The sequence below is a fragment of the Acanthochromis polyacanthus genome, chromosome 11 (genome assembly GCF_021347895.1).
Source record: "Acanthochromis polyacanthus isolate Apoly-LR-REF ecotype Palm Island chromosome 11, KAUST_Apoly_ChrSc, whole genome shotgun sequence".
Classification (NCBI taxonomy): Eukaryota; Metazoa; Chordata; class Actinopteri; family Pomacentridae; genus Acanthochromis; species Acanthochromis polyacanthus.
Window position 1 is genome coordinate 19,563,560 of NC_067123.1, and position 23,679 is coordinate 19,587,238.

General features: G+C 38.8%; 1 protein-coding gene and 1 long non-coding RNA gene across 3 annotated transcripts; one reads left to right on the plus strand and one right to left on the minus strand.

Moving 5' to 3' along the window:
* The first annotated feature begins 4,623 nt into the window (after positions 1-4,623).
* LOC127536037 (uncharacterized) lies at positions 4,624-7,276 on the plus strand. Its single transcript, XR_007945023.1, has 2 exons — positions 4,624-5,156; positions 6,029-7,276. It is a non-coding gene; the product is annotated as an uncharacterized LOC127536037 (long non-coding RNA).
* A 3,828-nt stretch (positions 7,277-11,104) lies between these two features.
* On the minus strand, positions 11,105-15,642 carry LOC127536025 (CMP-N-acetylneuraminate-beta-galactosamide-alpha-2,3-sialyltransferase 2-like). Of its 2 annotated transcripts, XM_051955224.1 has the most exons (6): positions 14,659-15,642; positions 13,793-13,989; positions 13,352-13,519; positions 12,559-12,607; positions 12,309-12,428; positions 11,105-11,713 (listed from the first exon to the last, which is right to left on the minus strand). In XM_051955224.1, the coding sequence occupies exons 1-6, from the start codon at positions 14,902-14,904 to the stop codon at positions 11,546-11,548; spliced, it is 948 nt and encodes a 315-aa protein (XP_051811184.1). In that variant the 5' UTR covers positions 14,905-15,642; the 3' UTR covers positions 11,105-11,545. The 2 variants fall into 2 exon arrangements, with proteins under 2 accessions (XP_051811184.1, XP_051811185.1); XM_051955225.1 differs by lacking the exon at positions 14,659-15,642 and having other exon boundaries at positions 13,793-14,652.
* Positions 15,643-23,679: the final 8,037 nt, after the last annotated feature.

Genomic DNA, 23,679 nt, shown 5'->3' on the forward strand with positions numbered 1-23,679 from the left:
GCAGCATGCACAGTGTGATTCAGACTGAAGACAGCCGCAAAAGAAAGCCAAGCACCATCACCCAGTACAACTCCACTAAATGCGGTGTGGACGCCATGGATCAGATGGTGCGGCAGTACAGCGTACGGGCAGGAACAAGAAGATGGCCTGTCAGTGTGTTTTATAATATGGTTGACATGGCAGCCCTGAATGCCCATGTGCTATATCAAGCCTGCACAGGAAGGACGGAAAGGCGGCCAGATTTTCTGATGCGGCTTGCCTGTGAGTTGGCTGAGTCTTATGTGACATCAAAGAAGATTGGAAAGGAAAACCATCTTCGCAAACAGGCCGCCACACCAGTGGAACCGGGCAAAAGGCAGAAGTGCCAAGTCCATCACCGGTGCAAAAAGAACCCTGCTACTGTTCGATGTGTGCATTGCTACAAGTTAACGTGTGGCAAATGCAAAAGAGAAGTGCCATGGGAGTGCCAGGTCTGCGCAGACCAGTTTTGAAAAAGTTGTGTGATGACACACACACGGTAAATGTGTAAATTGTGTAAATATTGTTTGTGCTTTCTACAATGTTGATTCAAAAATATAAATAAACTATTAGAATAAGCATTTTTCATCCTCTTATTTTTGTGTCTCTTACTTATTTGCACTCAACAAAAAAGATAAATATGTGGTTATCCATCCTAAGCAATGCAAAATATTTACAGAAAAACCCAGGAACATTCAAGCTTTCAAGAAGAAGGGCAGAGTCAGAAGCAATGAAGTTTCAGTTGCTGTAAAAGCTAGTTCTTCCTTTTTGGCTAATTTCTCTTGGTTAGTAAGTAAGTAAAGTTTTATTTGCATAGCACCCTTCACAGTACGAGTACACAGGGTGTTTTACAACATCGGAATAAATTGAAAGAACAGTACAATACAAAAAATGTAGAATTTATGTCCAGTGCATTGTCACCAGTAAACAAGCACAGATCAACAACTATAAGGTATGGAACCTGAGTAGGGTTCAGGCTTATGCTAAGGAGGCTTGCTGAAAGATGTGTGCTGGGTAAAACCAGAAGCTGCCACATAATTAGCGTAATGATCAGTCCACATCCCAGGGCAGGAGGAGAATCCTCCCTGGGAAGGGGGAGCATATTTCCTCCCACCCCCCGCCCACACACACCGTTCACACCTTCCACTGTTCTCCCTGCAAGAAGTTGCCACATGATTAGCATAATGCACATTCCGGGGCAGACAGAGCAGGACAGGAGGATTAAATGATCCCTCTTCAGTCCTTAAAGGTAATAAAACACCAGTAGATCCCCTCGCAGTCTTCCTAGTGATATGCTGATGTAACCTGGTAGTTTTATTAGAGTCTGCCTGTCATCAAAAACTGACCGTCAGATAAATTCAGTACGGTTCAAAAACATTTTGACATTTATTAATAAATAACTTATATGTAACTGTATATCTTAAAATAAAGTGCAGAACTTAAAAAAGCATGACTGAACAACCTGAATCAACTTCTATACATCTTTTACAATAATTAAATCTCATAAATGTAAACATTTGAACACTTTTACATTTTTGTCTGTCTCATATCACTCCCCTAATATCTCTGCTGCTTAATGGGAGAACTGAGCTGCTGCTTGTTTGAGCTGTTCTCAAAACATATTTTGATTATGTTCATAGTTGAGAAAGCTGCCTTACAGCATGGTCAGCATGTGACCACAGTCTGTCCTCTAGAGATGTATAAGGCACAAAAGATACGACTCTCAGAGCCGATGCTTTGTAGTGAATCTGAAGAGCCGACTCCTAACGTATTTAATGGAGTATGGAGTTTAACACTGTCCTCGCAGAAAACATGTTACTGGATCCTAGATTAAAGAAGCTTGCCTTCAGTGACAACAGAGCTGTTGATGAGACACTTCAGAGAATAAGAGCAGTAGCCTGACACCTCCACCATTAGAGGACCAAGTGGAGGAGGAACCTCAAACTTCTGCTGTGTGGAGGCTCTTTGATGGAAGAGCTACAGGAGATGATTCAGGAGAAATCCTACAGCTGATGTGGTAATGGAGGATCATATCTAGAGGAACCCCTCATCCAACCAGCAGACGACCCACTGAGCTGGAGCAGGACAAGGCCTCAGTCTGCCCCACCTGGTGAAGGTGATGGAGGAGAGACAACTTCTTCCATCTGAGAGAATCTTCTCAAAAACGCGGCAGATATTCACTGAAAGAAGAAATGGTATCAGCCCATCCAAGCTCAGCCATCTGATTTTTCTGAATGTCAGCCTGCTCTGAGGACATTTATACTGTTTGAATACTGAGTCTGGTTCTGTTTCTGTTCTGGTTCTGTGGGTTCATGTGCAGAGTTTTGTTCATTTGTTTTTTGTGCAAAAAAGTTTGGTTGAAATAATAAACAAAAGCAAGAATACCTGTTTTTGTAACAGAGCAAATGTACAAAATGAGTCAATTATAAGGCTTCTCATAAAAACACTGAATGAAAAAGAGTTTGTCAAAACACAAATGATTCATATTTGCCTGGTTAGGCAAAAACATGAGGCTACAAAGAATAATAAATCGGGAGCCATTTGGGAGCCGAAAGAACCGGCTTTTCTTTGGAAGCAGTGCCAAAAGCTCTCTGAAAAGAGCTGAACTCCCATCATTACTGTCCTCTCTGTCCCTCATCTCTCAGCTGCTTTCTGGAGGCAGAGCTGCGATGCGATTCAGCGACGTCATTGGCTGAGTAGCGTCACGTGGGATGCCTGAACTCGTACATAATTGGTCTGTGCGTTTCTGAGCCGATAGACCAATGATAAACACGGGAAAGCTGCACCGGTAAAATAGAAGCGACCTGTCAAATTTACACCCGTATAGACGGCGTCTGGGTCCGGATCCGGACCGCGGTCGGCCTTTAGTGAGCCCTGTTCTCAGCCAGACACCTTCCCCCGTCCCATACAGCTTGACCGCTTCCTGACACAGAGAAAAGTGAACGTTATGTCAAAAAAACATACTAATACATGTGTTTGCGCATTTTTAAGTGGTTATATGGAAATTCGGACCGTATCTTTTGTGCCTTATACATCTCTAGAGGACAGACTGTGGTCACATGCTGACCATGTTTGGCTCAGCAAACAGCTGTAAGGCAGCTTTCTCAACTATGAACATAATCAAAATATGTTTTGAGAACGGCTCAAACAAGCAGCAGCTCAGTTCTCCCATTAAGCAGCAGAGATATTAGGGGAGTGATATGAGACAGACAAAAATGTAAAAGTGTTCAAATGTTTACATTTATGAGATTTAATTATTGTTAAAGATGTATAGAAGTTGATTCAGGTTGTTCAGTCATGCTTTTTAAGTTCTGCACTTTATTTTAAGATATACAGTTACATATAAGTTGTTTATTAATAAATGTCAAAATGTTTTTGAACCGTACTGAATTTATTTGACGGTCAGTTTTTGATTACAGGCAGACTCTAATAAAACTACCAGGTTACATCAGCATATATCACAGTAACTCAAGTTAGACATTATGATGTTCTGGACCTTTGCTGACTGGACCTCTCTGAATTTTAGCTGAATACCCCTGGCTTAGAAGAAGAGGGACATGAGTCTAGAACTTCTAATGACCCAACATCAGTCAGTGGAGAAAAAATAAGAAAAAGAAAGCAAAGCTAAATGAAACTATTTCAGTGTTTTAATAAGCCTGTTGCTTGTCCTGTGAATACTGCCACTTTAGGGAACACTACAGCTGGAGATAAGGTTAATGTTTAGGAAAGGGAGCCTGATGGAGAGGAAACATCAGGTCTACCTGATGAAGAGGAAACATCAGCTCTACCTGATGGCAGGAGGGAGAGCTGCTGACGCTATAATGTCTATAAGTATCTAATTGGTAGTTTGAAATAAAGGAGCTGCTGCTGCTGTTCGTGTGTGTGTTTTCTTGTACTTGCTACATTGTGAGAACCATTTTCTGCATTTAACTATCAAAGTGAGGACATTTTTACAAAGTGAGGACATTTTGGCCGGTCCTCACTTTGAAACAGCCATGTTTGAGGGTGAAGACTTGTTTCAGTTGTGATGGTTAAGGTTAGGGTAAGGCTCTTGGAAATGCATTACGTCTTTGGATGTCCTCACTAAGATAGAAGTACAAACGTGTGTGTGTGTGCGCGTGCATATATAAGAACCTGACCTGGCTTTGGTTTATGAGGTTGGAGTATTCCCACTAGAAAAAACTAGACTACACCACTGGTTATGACTGTCATTACTGTGTACTTGCTTTGATTTAGAGTTAGGGGAAGTGCAGTGGGGGCAGGCAATACAATGAAAGTCAGTCTGTCTATGAACGCCAGCGCAAGAGCTTTATTGTGATGGGCAGGAGCTTTATTGTGCACCGGCAGGCTCCGAAGCCCCGCCCACCAATGAAACGGAATATGGAGTCGTATTTTCATTTTGGGGGGTCAAAACGAAAAAACGAACCGTTTCCTGTTTTTTGCTCAAAACGAAAAAACGGCTTGATTTTTTGTTTCTGCTTGTGTCTTTTATAGCCAGGAAACAAACGGATAAAACGTACCTTGTCCATCATGGCTCTTTTTTTCTTTTGAGGTCTAGATGGAAGAAAGAAAAAAAAAAAAAAAAAAAAAAGAGAAAGCCCTCACACTACAAATGAACTAAAGCAGGGTTGAGTTTGATCTGGAGCGAGACCAGATCTTTGTGTAGACAAAAGTTCGGCTGTCTGGTCCAGTGGACACAAATGGAATTTTGATTAAGTGTCACAAAATTAGGCTGGACTCGTGCAGAGGAACACACCACCAGGACCGATATGGAAGTAATTAAAGAATTTATTGTATACAGTGTGAATTTAGAGGCAGCTGGAATCTGAGGTGAGAGGGGAGTGAACCTGGATATGAGTTCGGTTCCGAGGATCGGCAGCCGTCTCTGGTCCGGTGGAGGGGGACGAGTGTGGCGGCTGGTGTAATTGGATCCCTGGCGGGAACGGAGTTTGATTCAGGCGGCGATCCAAGAGACTTGGTGCTGGCGGTTCTGAACGGCCAGACGTACATGATCCAACCAGAAGGAAAATGGCAAACCAACTGAACGGAGACTGAGGCTTTCCAGGGAGGCTCCAGGAGTACAGGAATCAGGAGGGGATTCTCGGGATATCACTGCGTCTTTAGAAGAATCGGTACAGGTAACAGGCAGGAGTCCGGACAGCCAGTTCTGGATCGGGCAGAAGACAGAAACACGTTAGACAGAGTTTACACAGAGCGTTAAGCAAACTGTGCGGCTAGAAAGCAACTGACGCATTGTCGAGTTTAACAATCTGTCGAGGAATGGGAGAGTGAACCAGTCTTTTTGTACGGAGGCAGATAATTAATGGAAAGAGCTTCAGCTGCCGCGACTCCTGCGAGATTGCTTGATTGCCTGCAGCTGGACTTGTGCTCTGCTCGGCTCCCTACAGGAGAGAGAGAGAGAGAGAGAGAGAGAGAGAGAGAGAGAGAAGCTGGGGAAAGGTATTAGGATGCCAGATAGGAAACTGGGAGAAGAGAGGGTTCTGACATTAAGATCAAATTAAAAGGTTAAAAGTTCAGGTTAAACAAATTTGGCTTGAAAGAGCCCTTAGCTGATCCTAGAAACCCCTCAATTTTTAATGATTGGTCTCTCATTAGTAACTATGTTATCCTTATGGTTGAATTTTTATTTATTTTTTACCAGTTATCCATCATTACTTATTGCTATGATCAAAGTAAATAATAAATAAATTATTTGCTGTACTTCACAACTAAAAGACTAGAAAATCATTCTTGAACAAGATTTGTCAATCAACATTTGAATATTTATATATTTGAATATTTAACTTTGTACATTACTAGAATAATTAAAATATGAAAGAAAATGTTGTATAAAAAATACAAATGGAAGAAACACTTCACCTAAAACTAAATGTATCATTAATAAAAAGAGAGCTTGCTCTTAAATAAAGCATAACCTAACTCTCTTGTAATTTTCTAGAACTTACAGTCTTCAGTGCTTCCATCTTCTCTTGTATTTTCTCTTCTGCAGTCTTTCCACCAGGTGGAGAAAGAGGCCAAAGTCTTCCTTCTCCTCACTGTGGTCTCGAGTTCATCATAGGTGTCTTTGACAGCATCTCTCCATCCACAAACACACATTCACACCTTTGAAGTATCAGTGAACTTCAGTGTGTTTCTGGACTGTGAAAGGAAGCTGGAGAACCTGGAGAAAACCCACACAGCACAGGGAGAACATTTTAACCACACACAGAACGATCCCAGGTCCAGGCTGGGACGTGAACCTCTTTGACAACATGTAATTCCAAATTTCTCCTGTGTTTTGTACACATTTGTGCTTAATGCAAAAAGATGTAACTAAAACTATTATTGATGTGTTTTATATAAAATAGGCTAACTTTAAATTTCAGGTTTCTGTAGAGCCACAAGAATTGTACTTTTGAATGTAAACTGTTTATGACTCACAGTTGCCATGTGTCCATCTAACTGTCAAACAAAAAGCAAACTTTGTTGCATTTATTTTTTTAAAAGGGAGAGAAAATTGGACACATTTCCATTATCTGCTGTGGTGCAAATCAGCTCAGCTGCATGGTGTCATCAGTAGGTGGCAGTAGAGGCTCTGGTACACATAAACGATAGATATAGAGTAAAAGAACCTGGAATCAATGGTATTCTTTCATGTTGGCTGGTATCGGACATGTTTCCTGGTGTCTGGAGACAAACTTAAATGATCATTTGAGCTACATGTTCTTTATGTCAGAACTTATTTGAAAAATAGGTTTTCATCCACGTTTATTAACCGATTTAGAAAAAGGCAAAAAAAAACAACAACAAACAAACAAACAAAAAACACCTCAAGGGAACATAATTTCTTTTTAGTGAAAGTGGGGAATGTATTTTGGATTGTGCCAGTTCCATTAACTTTCTCTAATTTGAAATGTATGTCAAAATATATTATGGAAACATGACTCGTGTCCCTGAATTACTGGTACACTATAAAATTGTCACTTTAAATGCCGTTTTCACTGTTAAAAACTATGTTATATCATCTGCCAGCTTTATAAGACAATGGGTGTTAAGTGATTTTTGTATTTTATATGTACATGTCCTGTACACCAACTAGACAGGATCACTGTTCTAAAATAGTTTCCTTCAAAATATTTTTCTTAAGTTCCCCATGTTTTGTGGAGGCCTTGTTGATTTATTAAAACAGAAACTGAGAAACCCGGTAAGTTCTCTGCAGAGTCTGTACACAAAATAAATGCTTTAATTCCTTTTCCAATCATTTGTTTGTTGTTTGCTATAGTCACAATCATGCAAGTTATCCTGCACGCTTCGAATTAACGAGAGCAAGCTGCTTTCATAACATGGCTCAAGTCTTGAATGGCTAATGCAATAATAAACATTAACCTGCTTGGTTTAGGTGAATTTTTCAGTATTTTTTTTTATTTTTATTTCTGGTTGCTTGATTTGACTTATTTAGCAGGAAGGCCCCACTGAGATACACCGTCTTCTGTTATGGAGTCCTCATCAGGATGGGCAGTAGGAAGAGATAAAAGGTTAGAAGTGCAACCATGAACACCAGAATAAATGCAGCAAAACACAGCCAACAAACACATGACATGTTGAAAACAGTAACACTTTTTTGGGAGCAAATTGGTGTTTTTCCACCACTAGTCAACACACACACACACACACACACACACACACACACACACACACACACACACACACACACACACACAGGCAGGTTAACATTGGGGATGCATTTTGGTAGTTTCTACTAATGCCTACTGACTATAGCAGTGAAACGTGAACTCAGAAGCCTTCACAGCCCCAGGAGGGCTCTCTGCTGTTCTATTGCATTCTAACTTGTCACCACTAGATGCCACTACATCATATACACCGCTCCTTTACACATGTCATGATTTTTGCTGGCCTTACCCTCAGAAAGAAAGTCACTTTCATTCTTGTTCGCAGCCTCCAGCTTTATTTCAAATGAGCATTGTCCTCCCTGGTCCTCTTAAAACCTACAAACACCGTGGGAGCTTTGGAAGCACCTACAATGAAAAAACGGTCAAATGTAAAACACTCTGCTTACTCTAGCCATTTCTCAAGTTTCAATGTAAACCAACTTTTATTCAGTGCTTTCACATACTGCCTTTTATCAAATTTAAACAACAATCTACAAATCAGAGAAGAGCTCATTTTGTGTTCACACACATTCATTCTATACCTGAACAAATCAGAAAACAGTGAAAAAATAAAACATTTTCTACACACTGCAGCTTCATTACGTTCAGTCATGTTATAATGTAATCAAGCACAATGTTAAAAAAGTGGGTAAATAAAGCTGATCTACATGCACTATATATATATATATATATATATATATATATATATATATATATATATATATATATATATATATATATATATATATATATATATATATATATATATATGTATACAGTACCTTGTGAAAGTATTCGGCCCCCTTGAACTTTTCAACCTTTTGCCACATTTCAGGCTTCAAACATAAAGATATAAAATTGTAATTTTTGTCAAGAATCAACAACAAGTGGGACACAATCGTGAAGTGGAACGAAATTTATTGGATATTTTAAATTTTTTTAACAAATAAAAACCTGAAAAGTGGGGCGTGCAATATTATTCGGCCCCCTTGCATTAATACTTTGTAGCGCCACCTTTTGCTGCAATTACAGCTGCAAGTTGCTTGGGGTATGTCTCTATCAGTTTTGCACATCGAGAGACTGAAATTCTTGCCCATTCTTCCTTGCAAAACAGCTCAAGCTCAGTGAGGTTGGATGGAGAGCGTTTGTGAACAGCAGGCTTCAGCTCTGCCCACAGATTCTCGATTGGATTCAGGTCTGGACTTTGACTTGGCCATTCTAACACCTGGATACGTTTATTTGTGAACCATTCCATTGTAGATTTGGCTTTATGTTTTGGATCATTTTCCTGTTGGAAGATAAATCTCCGTCCCAGTCTCAGGTCTTTTGCAGACTCCAACAGGTTTTCTTCCAGAATGCTCCTGTATTTGGCTCCATTCATCTTCTCATCAATTTTAACCATCTTCCCTGTCCCTGCTGAAGAAAAGCAGGCCCAAACCATGAGGCTGCCACCACCATGTTTGTCAGTGGGGATGGTGTGTTCAGGGTGATGAACTGTGTTGCTTTTACGCCAAACATATGGTTTTGCATTGTGGCCAAAAAGTTCAATTTTGGTTTCATCTGACCAGAGCACCTTCTTCCACATGTTTGGTGTGTCTCCCAGGTGGCTTGTGGCAAACTTTAAACGAGACTTTTTATGGATATCTTTGAGAAATGGCTTTCTTCTTGCCACTCTTCCATAAAGGCCAGATTTGTGCAGTGTACGACTGATTGTTGTCCTATGGACAGACTCTCCCACCTCAGCTGTAGATCTCTGCAGTTCATCCAGAGTGATCATGGGCCTCTTGGCTGCATCTCTGATCAGTCTTCTCCTTGTTCCAGGTGAAAGTTTAGAGGGACGGCCGGGTCTTGGTAGATTTGCAGTGGTCTGATACTCCTTCCATTTCAATATGATTGCTTGCACAGTGCTCCTTGAGATGTTTAAAGCTTGGGAAATCTTTTTGTATCCAAATCCGGCTTTAAACTTCTCCACAACAGTATCTGGTCATTTGGTTAACTGGTAGCAGCACATCGGGCAAGATGGAGCTGGACAGTATTTTTTTCCTCTAAAAATAAACTCATCATCTATAAACTACATTTTCTGCTTTCTTGGGCTGTCTTTGTCTTACCTCAAAATTTGTTTTAAGATCTGAAACATTTAACTGTGACAAATACGCAAAAATAGAAGACTTCTGCAGAGGGGCGAATACTTTCGGATGGCACCATATACCTATGTAGTAGTTGGACCAAAATAACTGCTTAATGCTGTAAGAAATCCACACAATTGTGTGAAAATGCTACCTTCTATTTTTGATCATTAATTCAAAGAGTTATTTTTTGGAATGTAAGCAAGATTGACTCAGTTTATCTCAACACGAATGAATGTTATACATGTCAAGTTGTTGAATTTCATGCAAAACCTGCCTGATTTCATCACATTGATCCTGGAACCATGAAATGATGAATTGCAAAGCATGTTTTACACTTTAGTAAATGTAAGAGGGAGCCATTTTACTTTTGACGGTGTAGTTTTAATGGGTTATGCAGAACACCTAACCTAACATAGGAGCAGTTCAGCCACTGAACAGACAAATTACAGTCACCAGTTAATCTGCATGTGGAAAGACACTATAGAACTCCCACACAAGCACGGGAAGAATTCTTCTACACATTTCTTCCACACTCAGTTTCATCTTGGCAGCAGGAGTAGTTATTAGCGTAGCTCAGACACTAAGGTTGACATATCAGGCGGAGGAGGATCATCAATATTTAATGGATGTATTACTTGCCTGATTGAGTTCACAGACTCTGTTCTATGTAAACATTATAAAATGAGTTTGATTCATCAAAATGAAAAAAGTGCCAAATTAATTTTTCAGTTTATACAGTTATTTTGGCCTCAAAGTGTGGGGAAAAAGGAAGTGGATCAGTGCGCCCTCCTGTTTTGAGTTCTCATAGCTGATAAGCTCTGCTGGACAAATTCCCAGATTATCTCAGCACCCTTTTCACTTTCAATTTGAGTAGTTACCATCTGCGCACCTCCAAATGGTTGCTTTAAAAAGTTCCCTGGACTCTAACAGACGTTGGCAAAACAGCGTTCTCCCAATATGCACGATGGTCATGGAATAATCTCTTAAACTGGAAACATTCATATCCATTAATGAGCTAAGAATACCATAAAGAATACAGTGAAGGAAGAATGTCTTTGTTTTTCTTGTGAGATGACTGTCCTTGAATAGCTGACAATCTGTTTATTGTTTATTTGTGAATCATGTATCTACTTTATATAACTTTTAAATTTTGTATGGCTGCTAGCTTGGCCAGGTCTCCCTTGTAAAAGAGATCTCTCATCTCAATGGGACCTCCTGGTTAAATTAAGGTAAATAAACTGAGCTGAAGAAGAAATTAGCAGAAGAACAACAAGTCAACAAACAGAAAAAGAGCAATAGTTCCAAATTTATTGATTTGGTGATTTTTGTGATCATAATTATTGCTTATAAAACAGACAAAAAAAACCCCACCTTACGACCAATGATATGTTTAACAAGGTCACATGTCACAGTCCAAATCCCCTCATGCTTACTATTATTATTATTTAAATTGCTATTTTTGAAGTCAAATAACCAAGTGAATCAGAAAAATGAACATTTTAGACCAGAATGGAATAGATACTGAACCAACACACACAAAAACATCCATAGCTGCTGGCTTAGTACAGCTGTTTTAGTCAACTGTATATTTTACACTAAGCATCATACGGGACTTCATACTATACAACTTAAAAATAAAACCCTCCATGTGTAGATGTGAAAAGACCAAAGCTGCTCATTTTGTGCTGCTCATGTGTATGCTATTCAAAGAAAAAAGAAAAAAAACCATTACCATCCTTTAAAAAATTCGATCATTTGTCTTTTATGTAATTTCTCAATAGTTTGATATTCAAATGTTCCAGGATGGGCTCCAGTTTTTAGGTCTTTGTATTTGTGTTGTTCATAGTAGTGGTTCCAGTTTCCATCACTGTCTGCTCCAAACCCAAAAACGTTGACCTGGAAAAACAGAAAGTATATAATGAATAAATGAATAAATAATTAGAGCATGGGACGGACAGATGGACGGACAGACAGAGATCAACCACAACATTAAAATATCTTGCTGATCATCGATGAAATGTCTAGCACACCAGCTCACCTATGATGCTGCTCAAACGTACACAACTACTCTGCCCTACACAGTGAAAGAATGTAAAGTCTACATGAGTTGGGCTTGTTCTGGTGCACAGATGCTCCATCAGATCAAGATCTACGGAGTTGGGAGACTAAACGAACGCCTTGGGCTCTTTGTCATGTTCCTCATGCAATTCTGAGGAAGATTTTGTGACATGATGAGGTTCATTGACCTGCTAGGGAAACACTCTTCTGTTGACCATCAACATAGAAGGGCTGTGATTGATCTAATGTTTAGGTGGGTGCTATAAAGTAGAATGCCAGTACCAAAGGTTTCCCAGCAGAACATTGCATTGTAAGGAGATGATCAGTGTTATTAACTTCTTCTGACAGTGGTTTCAATGCTGGTTGATCAGAGTATAGACAGATAGATCTCAGTACATATATTGATATCAGATACACCACTTACACCGCTTACCTCATCACAAATCAGCAAGCTGAGTGCAAAAGTCAGAAAGCCCGTGGATGGATAGTAGCCCCTCTGTCCCAGCCAAGCGTCATGAACATACCTCATGAAAGCTGGATTGAGGATCATCACCTGATAGGAACCAGACAAACTGTAGCCTTTAATCTGACATTTAGAACCATTCCTTTCTGCAGAGAATACATTGTATCACCCAGGTGTCTATGAAACATCAGATTCATGCAAAGCAATTTAAAATACTTACCAGATCCTTGTTAGCTATCCTCTTTGAGTTCACAGCACTGTCTTCCCTGCTAGAGGTAAAATTCATTCTTTAATTCAATTTCATTTTATTTCAGCAGCACTAAATCAAGACATAACTAAATTCAGGGAACTTTACATAGGTAAAGACCTAACAGTATGAGAGAGAGAAACCCAACAATTACACCCTCAGTAAGCGCTTGGTGACTAAGTACATTAAGGAATGGATGGCCACCTTTCTCGTCTGGCTGGGGTAAGAGGACAGAAGGAATAAATGAACAGTGAGAAACAACAAATAAGCAACACTGAACAGGTAGATGTAACCAATAACCGCAGATAAAAACACATGCATCTCTGCAGCATGTGACTTATGACATATGACAGTCGCTCACAATGACGCTGCATGTGTTGGAGCTTTGATAAAGTAGTTGTCTTCTTATCTATTGTAAATAGCAGTAAAATCAAAAGGTGGCTTTCAAGATGTTGTGTGTCAGAACAAGGTTGAGTGTGTGAATGAAACAGTAAGAAATCATGAGAAAATCCAACTAAGTTTCTTTGGAGAAGCTATTGATAACCGAACTGAACACACACTATTGTACTTTTCACACAGTCAGCTAAAGCTCCTTATAGATGTTGTTCAGCTGTTTGCACCAGTACTTCAAGTCAGTCCAATAGGGTTATGTTTACTTAAGTTTTCGTTCCAAATATGGATCCCAATACTGATTTTTATTTATGTTTTTTTTTTTCACAGTCAACAGACCAACAGTGGATACATGCAGTTGAAGAGTCTGACCTACTCTGGATCGAGTTTGTTGAGGAGCCACAGAAAGTCGCTTATCTTGAATGGAAAAAACAAAAGATGAGTGGTGTTTGCCAGCGAAGTAGCGCTCTCTGGGTAGAAGACATGATGGGTAGTTTTGGTCCCAACATCTGCTTCATAGCCAGTAGTACGACCACGGTTCATTCTAAATGGCACAGATGTATACATATTTAATATCACTCCATTATAGCACAATTATATAGTTGAAGTTCACGGTAAATTCTGAGGAATGACGACTCTGAGAGGTCACAGTGTCAACGTGAAGCTACTTGAGTACATTTTGCTGAATTTATCTCAGTGTCAAAACAAAATACATTTTAAAGGCAGCTGCCATATTTGTATTTTCTTTTTTTTTTTTGAAAGGATGAGACTATACAGTGAGAGACTTCAATGAATGTTGAATTAAATGATTGTTTACCTTATTACAATATCATGAAAATCTATCAGAGGTCCATAATGTGATCCCTTCAAATTTACAGAATTTCCCACCACAGCACACGTCCTGCAGCGGTGAGGCCTGGGTTCTAAAACATCTGGAACGGGTGGGAGTATCTGAAACAGCTTGTCCATTGTTGCACTGAAGAAAGTGAAGTTGCATTTTGACCCCTGTAAACGCTGGCAAGCACAACACAAGGAAGATGTCACTGTACGATTGACCACACAGCAGCTCAACCTACCAGAGATGTGGTTTCTTGAACTTACAGTCCTTAAAGGAGAGTTCTGTTCATTTCAACCTCATATATCTCTCATTGATTAATGTCTACTGTGGCTTTGTGGGACATGCACACTCCACCTCCACTGTAGGGATACATAAAAATGAGGAGATGTACAGAACAGCTTGTGAAAGGTGTTTATCAGGGTCATTAGTATGAGGTCACTGCAGCTTTCCAGAGAGACCATTTTTGTATGAATTGTTTTAGACATTTGTTTTCTGTCTGTTTTTTTCTCTCATTTCACTTAGTGATGAAGTTCACTCTTCCAAAGATGGATTCAAATGAGCTAACTACACAAACGATTGCAGCATAGAATCTGGTATTTTCAGGGTAATCTTCTTTGAAATGATCTCAAACAACTCAAACATTTGTCACAGCTGCTGCTCCACCTCGCTGCAAAGCACGGGGTGGCTTTCATTATGAAGCACTCAGGTGAAATTCCTCTCAAAAAAGGTATGAAAAAATGTACAAAAACCCAAAGTAGATGGAGATTTTACTTCAGAACTAGTCAGTGTATCTAAAACAGAAACAGAACAATTGTGTTGTGCCATTAAAGTACATTGACATTTACCTTCCACCAGTTGAAATCGTCCTCTGAGGTTCTATACTGCTTTGACAAAAAAGGTGTAGGAGACTCCTTGATAAGGTCTGTTAAGCATGGATCACCCTCTTTCAAACATTTGTGACAGGCACAAAGGCTCAGCTCCCGATGGCTGAGGACATACACAGAGAAATTCCAGAAAGAGTTGGAAAAAAATGGAATTACTGTGATGCACACGAGGAAAATGAAAACCCTGGTGGTGAATTTGTAACGCATCTTGGATGGCAGCTTGAATGGAGAAAGTGTCCAGTCTGTGGATGCAACGAGCAGGGAAATAGTCAGGTTTCAATACACACCTTAATACTGTCCCTAATCCATGTGCCAGTATTCTCTGGCATTTATGTTCCCAAGCAACCACATTGTCAGTTCACGTCAGTAATCTCACCTGTTATTTGCATCTGCTAATGATTGCAAATATCTAATTTCATGAATGTCTATTTTATGAATAGAATGGCACATCTCCATCTTGGTAATCAAAACTACTTGCTTGTTTACTTCATGTAGCATTTTATTTGTAATATGAGTCTAGAGAAATCATCTAAAATGAAGCAGTAGATCAATAATGAAAATGTTCAAAGTGGATTTTGCTGTAATATTTGTTTCACTGTTGTGTAAAATTACTCATGTTCCAAATGTTGTTTTAATTGATCCATTTGATGCAGCAGCTCAAATACACAGATGCCAAAATAATGTCTCTATGACAAAGATCAGCGGAAACTGACAAACTAATCATCAATTTAACCCTTTAACATCCCCACCAAGAAAAGGCAATGAAAAAAACTATTTCTTTATTTTTCTTATCTCTTTGGGGCACTAATAACAACAATCAATGTTTTTTTATGAATAGATCAAGTGGTTTTTAAAATATTGACCTCTACTATACTGTTGAAAAGTCATTTCATGGTAAAAGTATGATTTCAAGAATCTGCATACATTTCAATGTATTTAACTGAAATAAATGGCATTTCTATGCATGTATAACTCGTTCTACTTTCAAGTTTGAATAAATTACAATAGTCAATGTATCAAAATAAATTTACAAATACAAGAAATATCAATAAACTCAAACTGTAGACTACAGCAGAAATAAATTGAAGTTGATCAATTGCTTAGTAGTGAAGCTGCACAAATGTTTCTGGTCATTAGATTCACTTCATTTCTGGTGGTATGGTATGAAGTATTGCTGGTTTGAATTTAAGTGCAGGAGAGCGATGCATTTCTGGCACGTCCATCTGGACACACCCTTTCCAGAGGTTGCACCGCCCCTGCTTGTTACAATAAAGTGTCACAGTTGTTGTCCCACACATCTTGCTGTGGTTGTGAGGGTTTTGGGCATATCATTATTTCTGTGATGACTCATGTATCGGTTAGGAGGTTGATGGTTGGCCAACTTTGGATGCTGATTTTTTGACTTGCTCAAACGGTGCGTGACTACCAGTCAAAACCTACTTGTCATAATATCAGCTGTCGCATTGAAGCATGACTTCTGGTACCAGTAGTCCTCTCCAGCTGGGAAGGTGAAAACAACCATTAGAAAGTCATATAGCAAGGAAATCTTCAATCTCCTCAGAAATAGTCTTGACTGGATCCCCCAATTCTTGGGCAGAGTACAGACCGATATGGTGAGCAATACGTTCAATCATCATCATGTTGTCAGAGACAAGTGTTTTGAAGTTCTGAAATGTTGCCTTTACAGCATCAGGGGCTCAAAGCTTGGATCAGGAAACCGGAATGCGTCCTTAATCGTCCAGATTCTTCTGCCTTTGTTTTGGTTTAGGGGCGTGCCAGAGTCAGGATTGTCCTCCAGATCTGCTCAGGAAATGGCTTGGGGACATTTTTCCCTCTTCTTCTCTTCTCATGGGGAGTTGGTTTGGTAGATGTGCTTATTGAAGCAAGTTCCTCCTCATCCGTAGAGTCAAAAAAAGCGTCTCCAGTCTCTTCTGTTTGTCTGGGCAAATAATCAGGATCCTTTAAAAAGTCGGATTTTCTGGTGTAAAGGCCAGAAAGGTGCATGGCCTAGCACCATAAAATGGTTAAATACCATACTTACATAAACATTTATTGATGAAATTGCATTAAATCAACAGTAATGGTGTTTTTATTTCACAAAAAATGTGAATAGACTTTTATTTCACATTTTTTAAAAAATGTAATCATTGTAAATAAATGACATCAGCACTTTTACTACAAAAGGACAATTGAACCATTCGGTAAAGTATGTTTTTGGATAAATTCCAAAGTTATTTTATCATATATAATGGTATTGTATCCAAATTTATCATATGAATATCAATTAATGGTCAGAAGTGTTATATTTTTTGAGCAAATGATCAATTTTAATTAGATTTGCTTAGCTTCACTACCTTTTGCAATGAAGTGCCAAATCAACCGTTTGAGCATGTTTTGCAAAAATTATTTGACCCTTTAAAATCTTTTTTTTTTTTACATTTCAAATGATACAGTTATGCTGAGCAACTCCTTAGGCATGATAATATGTCAAAAGTATTACTTTAGTAGTTTTGCTCGTGCTAACTTCCTGTGAGCAGGCTAACTTGCTCTGCATGTTATTTCAAAACAGAGTGACATCTACTGGATTTTTTTAGTACAATGTACCTCAACTGAGTGGTAGAGATGGCTGAAACAGGTGGAAATAAGCAAAACACATTGTTCAATGAGATATAGTGAGTCAAAATGTGCTCTCCCAAATGGTTGAGCAGAACGTTAAAGGGTTAAAAGAGAAGAAACTGGAAAATCCAATGCAATAAGCCCTATGAGATTTAAATAACTGAATAAAACTGAATAAAAATGTATAAATAGTTTCACTAGTTTCAGATATTATACATGGATCAGTGTGAGGTTTAAGAATGGGAGCATTAAAGTCACAATATTTCACTTTATTTAGTTACTAAATTTACAGAAAGCACCAATATTTGGCTGGATGCTCATATGTGAAATCTTCAATCCAGAACAGTAGCTATGTAGTGATATCTATGGTGTTCTTGTTTGACATTGACATACTGGTGATCTCTTAAGAAAAGATAAGAAATACAAACTTTACATGGTGAACTTTGCCCAGTGTGGGATCAGTAAAGTTTATCTTATCATATCTTATCTTAGTAAGTCACCAGTATGTCAACGTCAAACAAGAACAGCATAGATATCACTACATAGTTATTGTCCTGGATTGCTGATTTCGCATATGAGCATTCAGCCAAATTCACTATAATCCAGATTAATTGCACGACCAGTCAAAAGTTTGGACACACATTCTCATTCAGTGTTTTTTATTGTACATTTTGTAGATTAATACTGAAGACATTAAATCTATAAATTAATTGGAATTATGTTGTAAACAAGAAAGTGTTAATCTTCAGTATTAATCTACAATATAGAAAACAATACAAATAAATAAAAAGCACTGAATGGGAAAATGTGTCCAAACTTTTGACCCGTAGTGCAGAAAGTTCCATCATCATTTGAAATATGTTAGATTTTGTCTTACCTGGTAAAAGATGAACTGAAGTTCTGGCAGACGAGAAAAAAGAATGAAGATGTGAAAAAGTTTGCTGATGATGGTATTGTGGTTGTCCTCATTATGGGGGGTGGTGAAACAGCATACTGAGATCAAATACAGGAGTTTGCAGGGCGGGGTTTCAGGAACATCCTGGAGCTGAATGTGGCACCTAGAAAGATATTTTGTGTGTGTATAAGTTTTACTACAGCCGTTTTATATGTGTTCAGACTGTACGCAGTTAGTAAGCTGAAATTTCATGTTGGTACAAACAATACGTACATCCTCCACTAGGGTGCAAAGAGGTGTGTCTGGAGATGCTATGAGGTAGAAGAAGTCCTGTTTTTCTTGTGTGTTTGATGTCTTCTTGTTGGCGGTTTGGCGGAGCGCGGGGCGAAGAGAGGGTGTGCCCGGTAATGTCCCGACAGCTTACTTGTTGTGTTGCCAGGTTCTGCCGGTGAAATAATAAAAATGAACTCATGTTTCTACACCGCATTGTCCCTTTCTGAGTTTTGTAACATGAACACCAAGTAGACCAAAGAGATGGTCATTGATTTCAGGAGGCATAGAGGGGACCATACTTCACTATCCATTAACACCATGTGTGGAGAAAGTGGCTCCCTTTAAGTTCCTGGGGACCCACTTATCTGAGGACCTCATCTGGACAGCCAACACAGGAAAACTGGTTAAAAAAGGCACAAAAAAAGGCACAGCAGAAACTTCACTTCCTTTGGGTCCTGAGGAGGAACCACCTGGAGGAAAGACTGCAGGTGTCCTCCTATTGGGCCACCATACAGTCTATGCTGACCTATTGTGCGACCTTCTGTTTTGTAGTGGACTCCTAAGCAGACAGGAAGACTCTGCAGAGAGTCACCAGGACTGCAGAGAAAATCATTGGTTGCCCTCTGCCTCACCTGGAGAACATGGTGACCTCCTGTAGTGTCAGTAGAGTAAAAAAGATCTGGACAGACAGCACCCACCCTGGCCAGCAACTGTTGAGCCTGCTGCTGTCAGGGAAGAAACTGAGATCCTTAACATGCAGGACAAAGAAACAGCTTTTTACCATGGTCCATCAGACTTCTGAACTCAAAACAATAACACACAAGGTCACTTTTAATGATGCTAATGCTGCTTACGTGCAATCTCCTTCCCATATTTGTTCTATTTGAGTGGTTTTATTTGATTGCATTTACCGTCCACACTGTATCTTGCCTCTTTTGCATATGTTGTAATTCTTACTGTCACCTACTTTAATATGTATATTTGATTTTTGTTGTATATCAATGCACCGTCCAGTGGCAGCTATTTATATTTTTATCATGCGCCCATGTATGATGACAATAAAGCTATTCTATTCTATTCTATTCTATTCTATTCTATTCTATTCTATTCTATTTTAAACAAAGGTTAAGAGGGGTTATCTAAGTCGAACATACGTCACAGGAGTGTTGTGACAGTGCAGAAAGTGCAACTGTAGAAATGCTGTAGCATCACAATTTTAAAAAAAATAATAATTCCATCACGTGATTAGCTCATTGTATTTTATTATATTTCCTGTATATGTCGCTTGACCAAAATTAAAATGAAAATCCTTCAAATTTTGCAGAATGATTCATCCTCACTCTCCATACCACACATTCTATGTGCTCATTTATCCCACATTAGCTGCAAATAAATCGTTTGTTCATATTACTTAATGTTGATTCATTCTTTCAAAGGCCCTGACAGTCTGTTTTCTCCTCCGGCTTCTTATGATGAGCAATGGGATCCAACACAGCACAAAATTTTCTAAATGAGCTGGAATGTCTTGGTTACTGTAAAGTGTCATGTAAAAGCCCGTACTCAAACAGTGGCATGCGAGGATGTGGGCAACGTGAGCAAATAAAGGCAAAGTGAAAAAAGAAAATGGTACAGTATATAATGCCATAGCATAAAGTAAAGCAACCACCATGTCATACTTACCACACTGGTGCTCTGAGTTTCTTTTTTGTTAATAAACAAAAAAGTCCAATAATTGCGCTACTGTGAATGGAATATAGTTAGAAATAAGCACGTCACTACTACAAGCCTAAATATAGATTTAACTTGTGAACCAAACTGCAGTGACAGTTGCAGAACTGCTGCTTATATTCAAAGGCCTCATTAAATGGGATCAAACCCACACAGTTTTGTGTTATCAACATTTTATGGGGGGGGGGGGGGGGAAACAGTTAAGAAAGTTAATATTTAAAGTCACAGTCGACTGTATGGTTTGGCTAACTGACCATTAGGTAGACGTTGATTGGTCATGTGACTCTGAAGCCCTAGGAACTAATGTCTGCTGTTTTGTAGTTTTCATCAATTTATTATCGAGCAGCAAGGATTCAGCAAAAGTCAACCATTTAACTATTAGCTTATTTTGATGCTCAAATTATTTTTGATGCATTGAGAAAAAATGCACGACAGAAACAGAAGACGTAGACTTCAATACATATAAAACACATATAACTTAAGCTGACATGAGGTAGCGACCATCAACATGGCTTTAAAAATGTATGTTCATAAAAATGACAGCACTAAATGAAAATACAATAAGATTTTTAAAAAAAATTCCAAAACAAGACATAACTCCAACAGTGTAAAATAAATTTAAATGTGCAATGTCCCCAAGAAAATGTGTCTCTTCTCCTTACACCGAGGAGAGTCATTGTGCAGCATTATTGTAGTGGAATGACTTTCTGAAATGACTCTTACTGCAGTGGAACTGAGAGCTGAAAAAGCCTCCAATTGAAAACACTGTTGCAGGGAGATGTAGAAGTGTTGGTTATATTGAACAGATTGTGCAACATTGTGCTGTGTGGATGTTGCATATCTATGTATGCATGTATATATGCATATATGCATGCATGTATGTATGTAGGCATGCATGCATGCATGTATGTATGTATGTATGTATGTATGTATGTATGTATGTATGTATGTATGTATGTATGTATGTATGTATGTATGTATGTATACAGAAGAATCCACAGAAGTGTGTCAAGCTAAGGCTTACAGTGGCATGAGACACTAATGTTGGACTCATGCCATTTTAACCCTTAATTGCATAATCGGGTCAAAAATGACCCAGTGAGGTTGCATTCTTTATTGCTGTTCTGTGTAATATTCTGCTTTTTCAATTATCAGCATGTTCAAAATCTGTTATAAAATGAAAACTAAATGTGTTTCATACATGAAATCATTCCTGTGTGGATAAAAAAATACAAACAATTGTAGGATCGACCAGGCATTATCAACAGTGGAACATGACAAGAACAGATTTAACACCTTCACAACCACAGTGGAGATGAGGCTCCCCTTTTGATCAGCGAAGCAAGAGGGACATCAGGACACCACACCAGATGTGGGACATGTCTGGCATGGGGGCGCGAAGCATCAAGTCAGCAGGAAGCGAGGCCGAGAGCTGACTTTAAAGGATTCCCCCCAATACAGACCTCCAGGATGTGTATTGGACCTGTCTTAGCAAGAGACTGGCTCAAAACACCCAAGTACCACCAACAAGCCTTCAAAGGAACCAAATTGAGGGCAATAAAATTCTGACTGATTCCTGAATCACAGAAGAGGGGAAGCTCAGAAACCTGGAGAAACACTTCAAAGACATTCCATTTACAAACAAAGGAACCCTGGACTCATCTCAAAGCTAACAAAGACAATCATCTCCCAATTCTGGACAAAACTCCTTTTATGTACATCCATTTCACCAAACAAGTGAACTTTTCAATGACTTTGTGATTAATCTACCTCTTGTCTTACCTTTAATATTTTATTCCTCCTGAATAGTATCAATGTAATAATTTTTAACATGTCTGTCGATCACATATGAGCATGTTTGGTATCATTTTAATCAGCTATCTATCAGTAATGCTCCTATAAACCATGTTCAACAAATTTTAATATTTTGGAAAGTCACAGAAATTTCCTGAAAATGTAACTCTGTGGGACATCTGGACCTCAGCCTTCCCTGACAGGGGATGTACCAGACCCCTGCTGAGTTAATGATATGCAAAGGCACCCCTTTAAAAGACCACATCTGAAACCACCATTTTGAGTTCTCCTGAAAGCAACACCCTGAGTTCTCTTGATACCATCACTCTGAGAGTTCTTTGGAGTTCTCTTGATAGCACCACTCTGAGTTCCTTTGAGTCCTCTTGAATTTTGTGAGTCCTCCTGAATCTTTTGAGTTCTCCTGAAAATTGAAGTCCACTTGCTATCCATCACTCTGAGGCTCCACTCCGTCCACCGTTGTTCCGACCCACATCAACCAAGGCCGATCGGACCATCCACCGAGGCAGCATCATCATCATCACGGCACGCAAGTACCTTTCAGTCACTGGAACTTGGTGCAACTTTCTCAAATTATCTTTTCAAAGATAATATTCACAGACTAACAAATTAGCCTACTATCAAATTGACGGCTGCTTTCAGGTGTGGTCTATTTATCCCTTTTCCCTCAGAACTCCATATTTCAAGTGTAATATTAATCCCAGTGTTACGTTGAAATATTGTGTTCTCTTCCTTCCTTTTTCCCATCATTCACATCTCACCATCTTATTCGTTTTGTGTTGTTGTTGTTCGTCTTAATGTGTGTTATTGTTGTTGTTATCGTTTAGCTTAGTTTAATAAATGTACATAAATATAAGTTCAGTGCCTCAATTGTTTTGTTGTTCACATCTTGGTCCCTAACTTGTATAGATTCCAGCTACCTCAATTTTATACATAACCTCTCAAGCTAAATAATTCCCCTTATGATTCCTGAGACTCTTCTTGACAGCACAACAAGAAGTGTTTCCGAGGCTAATTATTATATTTGTCTAATCTAAAATACTTCGCTGGTCGAATATCAGGTAGACTATATAATAATTCTGTATGAAACTCTTAACCCCATTTGAGCAAACATTATCCCCACATTAATATTGGTGGAGAAACATTATTATAATCTTACGGTTATAATTGGTGGAGAAAACCCTTACAAACAATTTAAACATATATATCAACATATATCAGAAATCCTACATATATTGGTGGAGGATGCGGGCACACATTTAAACTGATTTGTGAACAAAATTACAATTGTGTGTAATTGTGTGGTGTTTGTGCTTGTTGTGTGTGGTCATAGTGTAGTGGACAGTTTTTGAAAGATCTAAAGACGTCTGGATCTTTTCTTTTCAGGGCATGTAATAACAACACACAACCCTAAACAGATTTGAAGAATAATACTGTAATAATTATCTGTTTCTAACAAGTTTCTCAGTACAGTATAAACAGGGCAGATTCGGGCGATGCTCCCCATTTCCTAAGTCCCATTGACTTCAGTATTATTATTAATTATTAAACTACAGTAACTATCTGTATCTGACGAGTTTCTCAGTACAGTATAGTGAGGACAGATCTGGGCGATGTTCCCCGTTTCTTAAGTCCCATTGAGCTCAGCATTTATTATT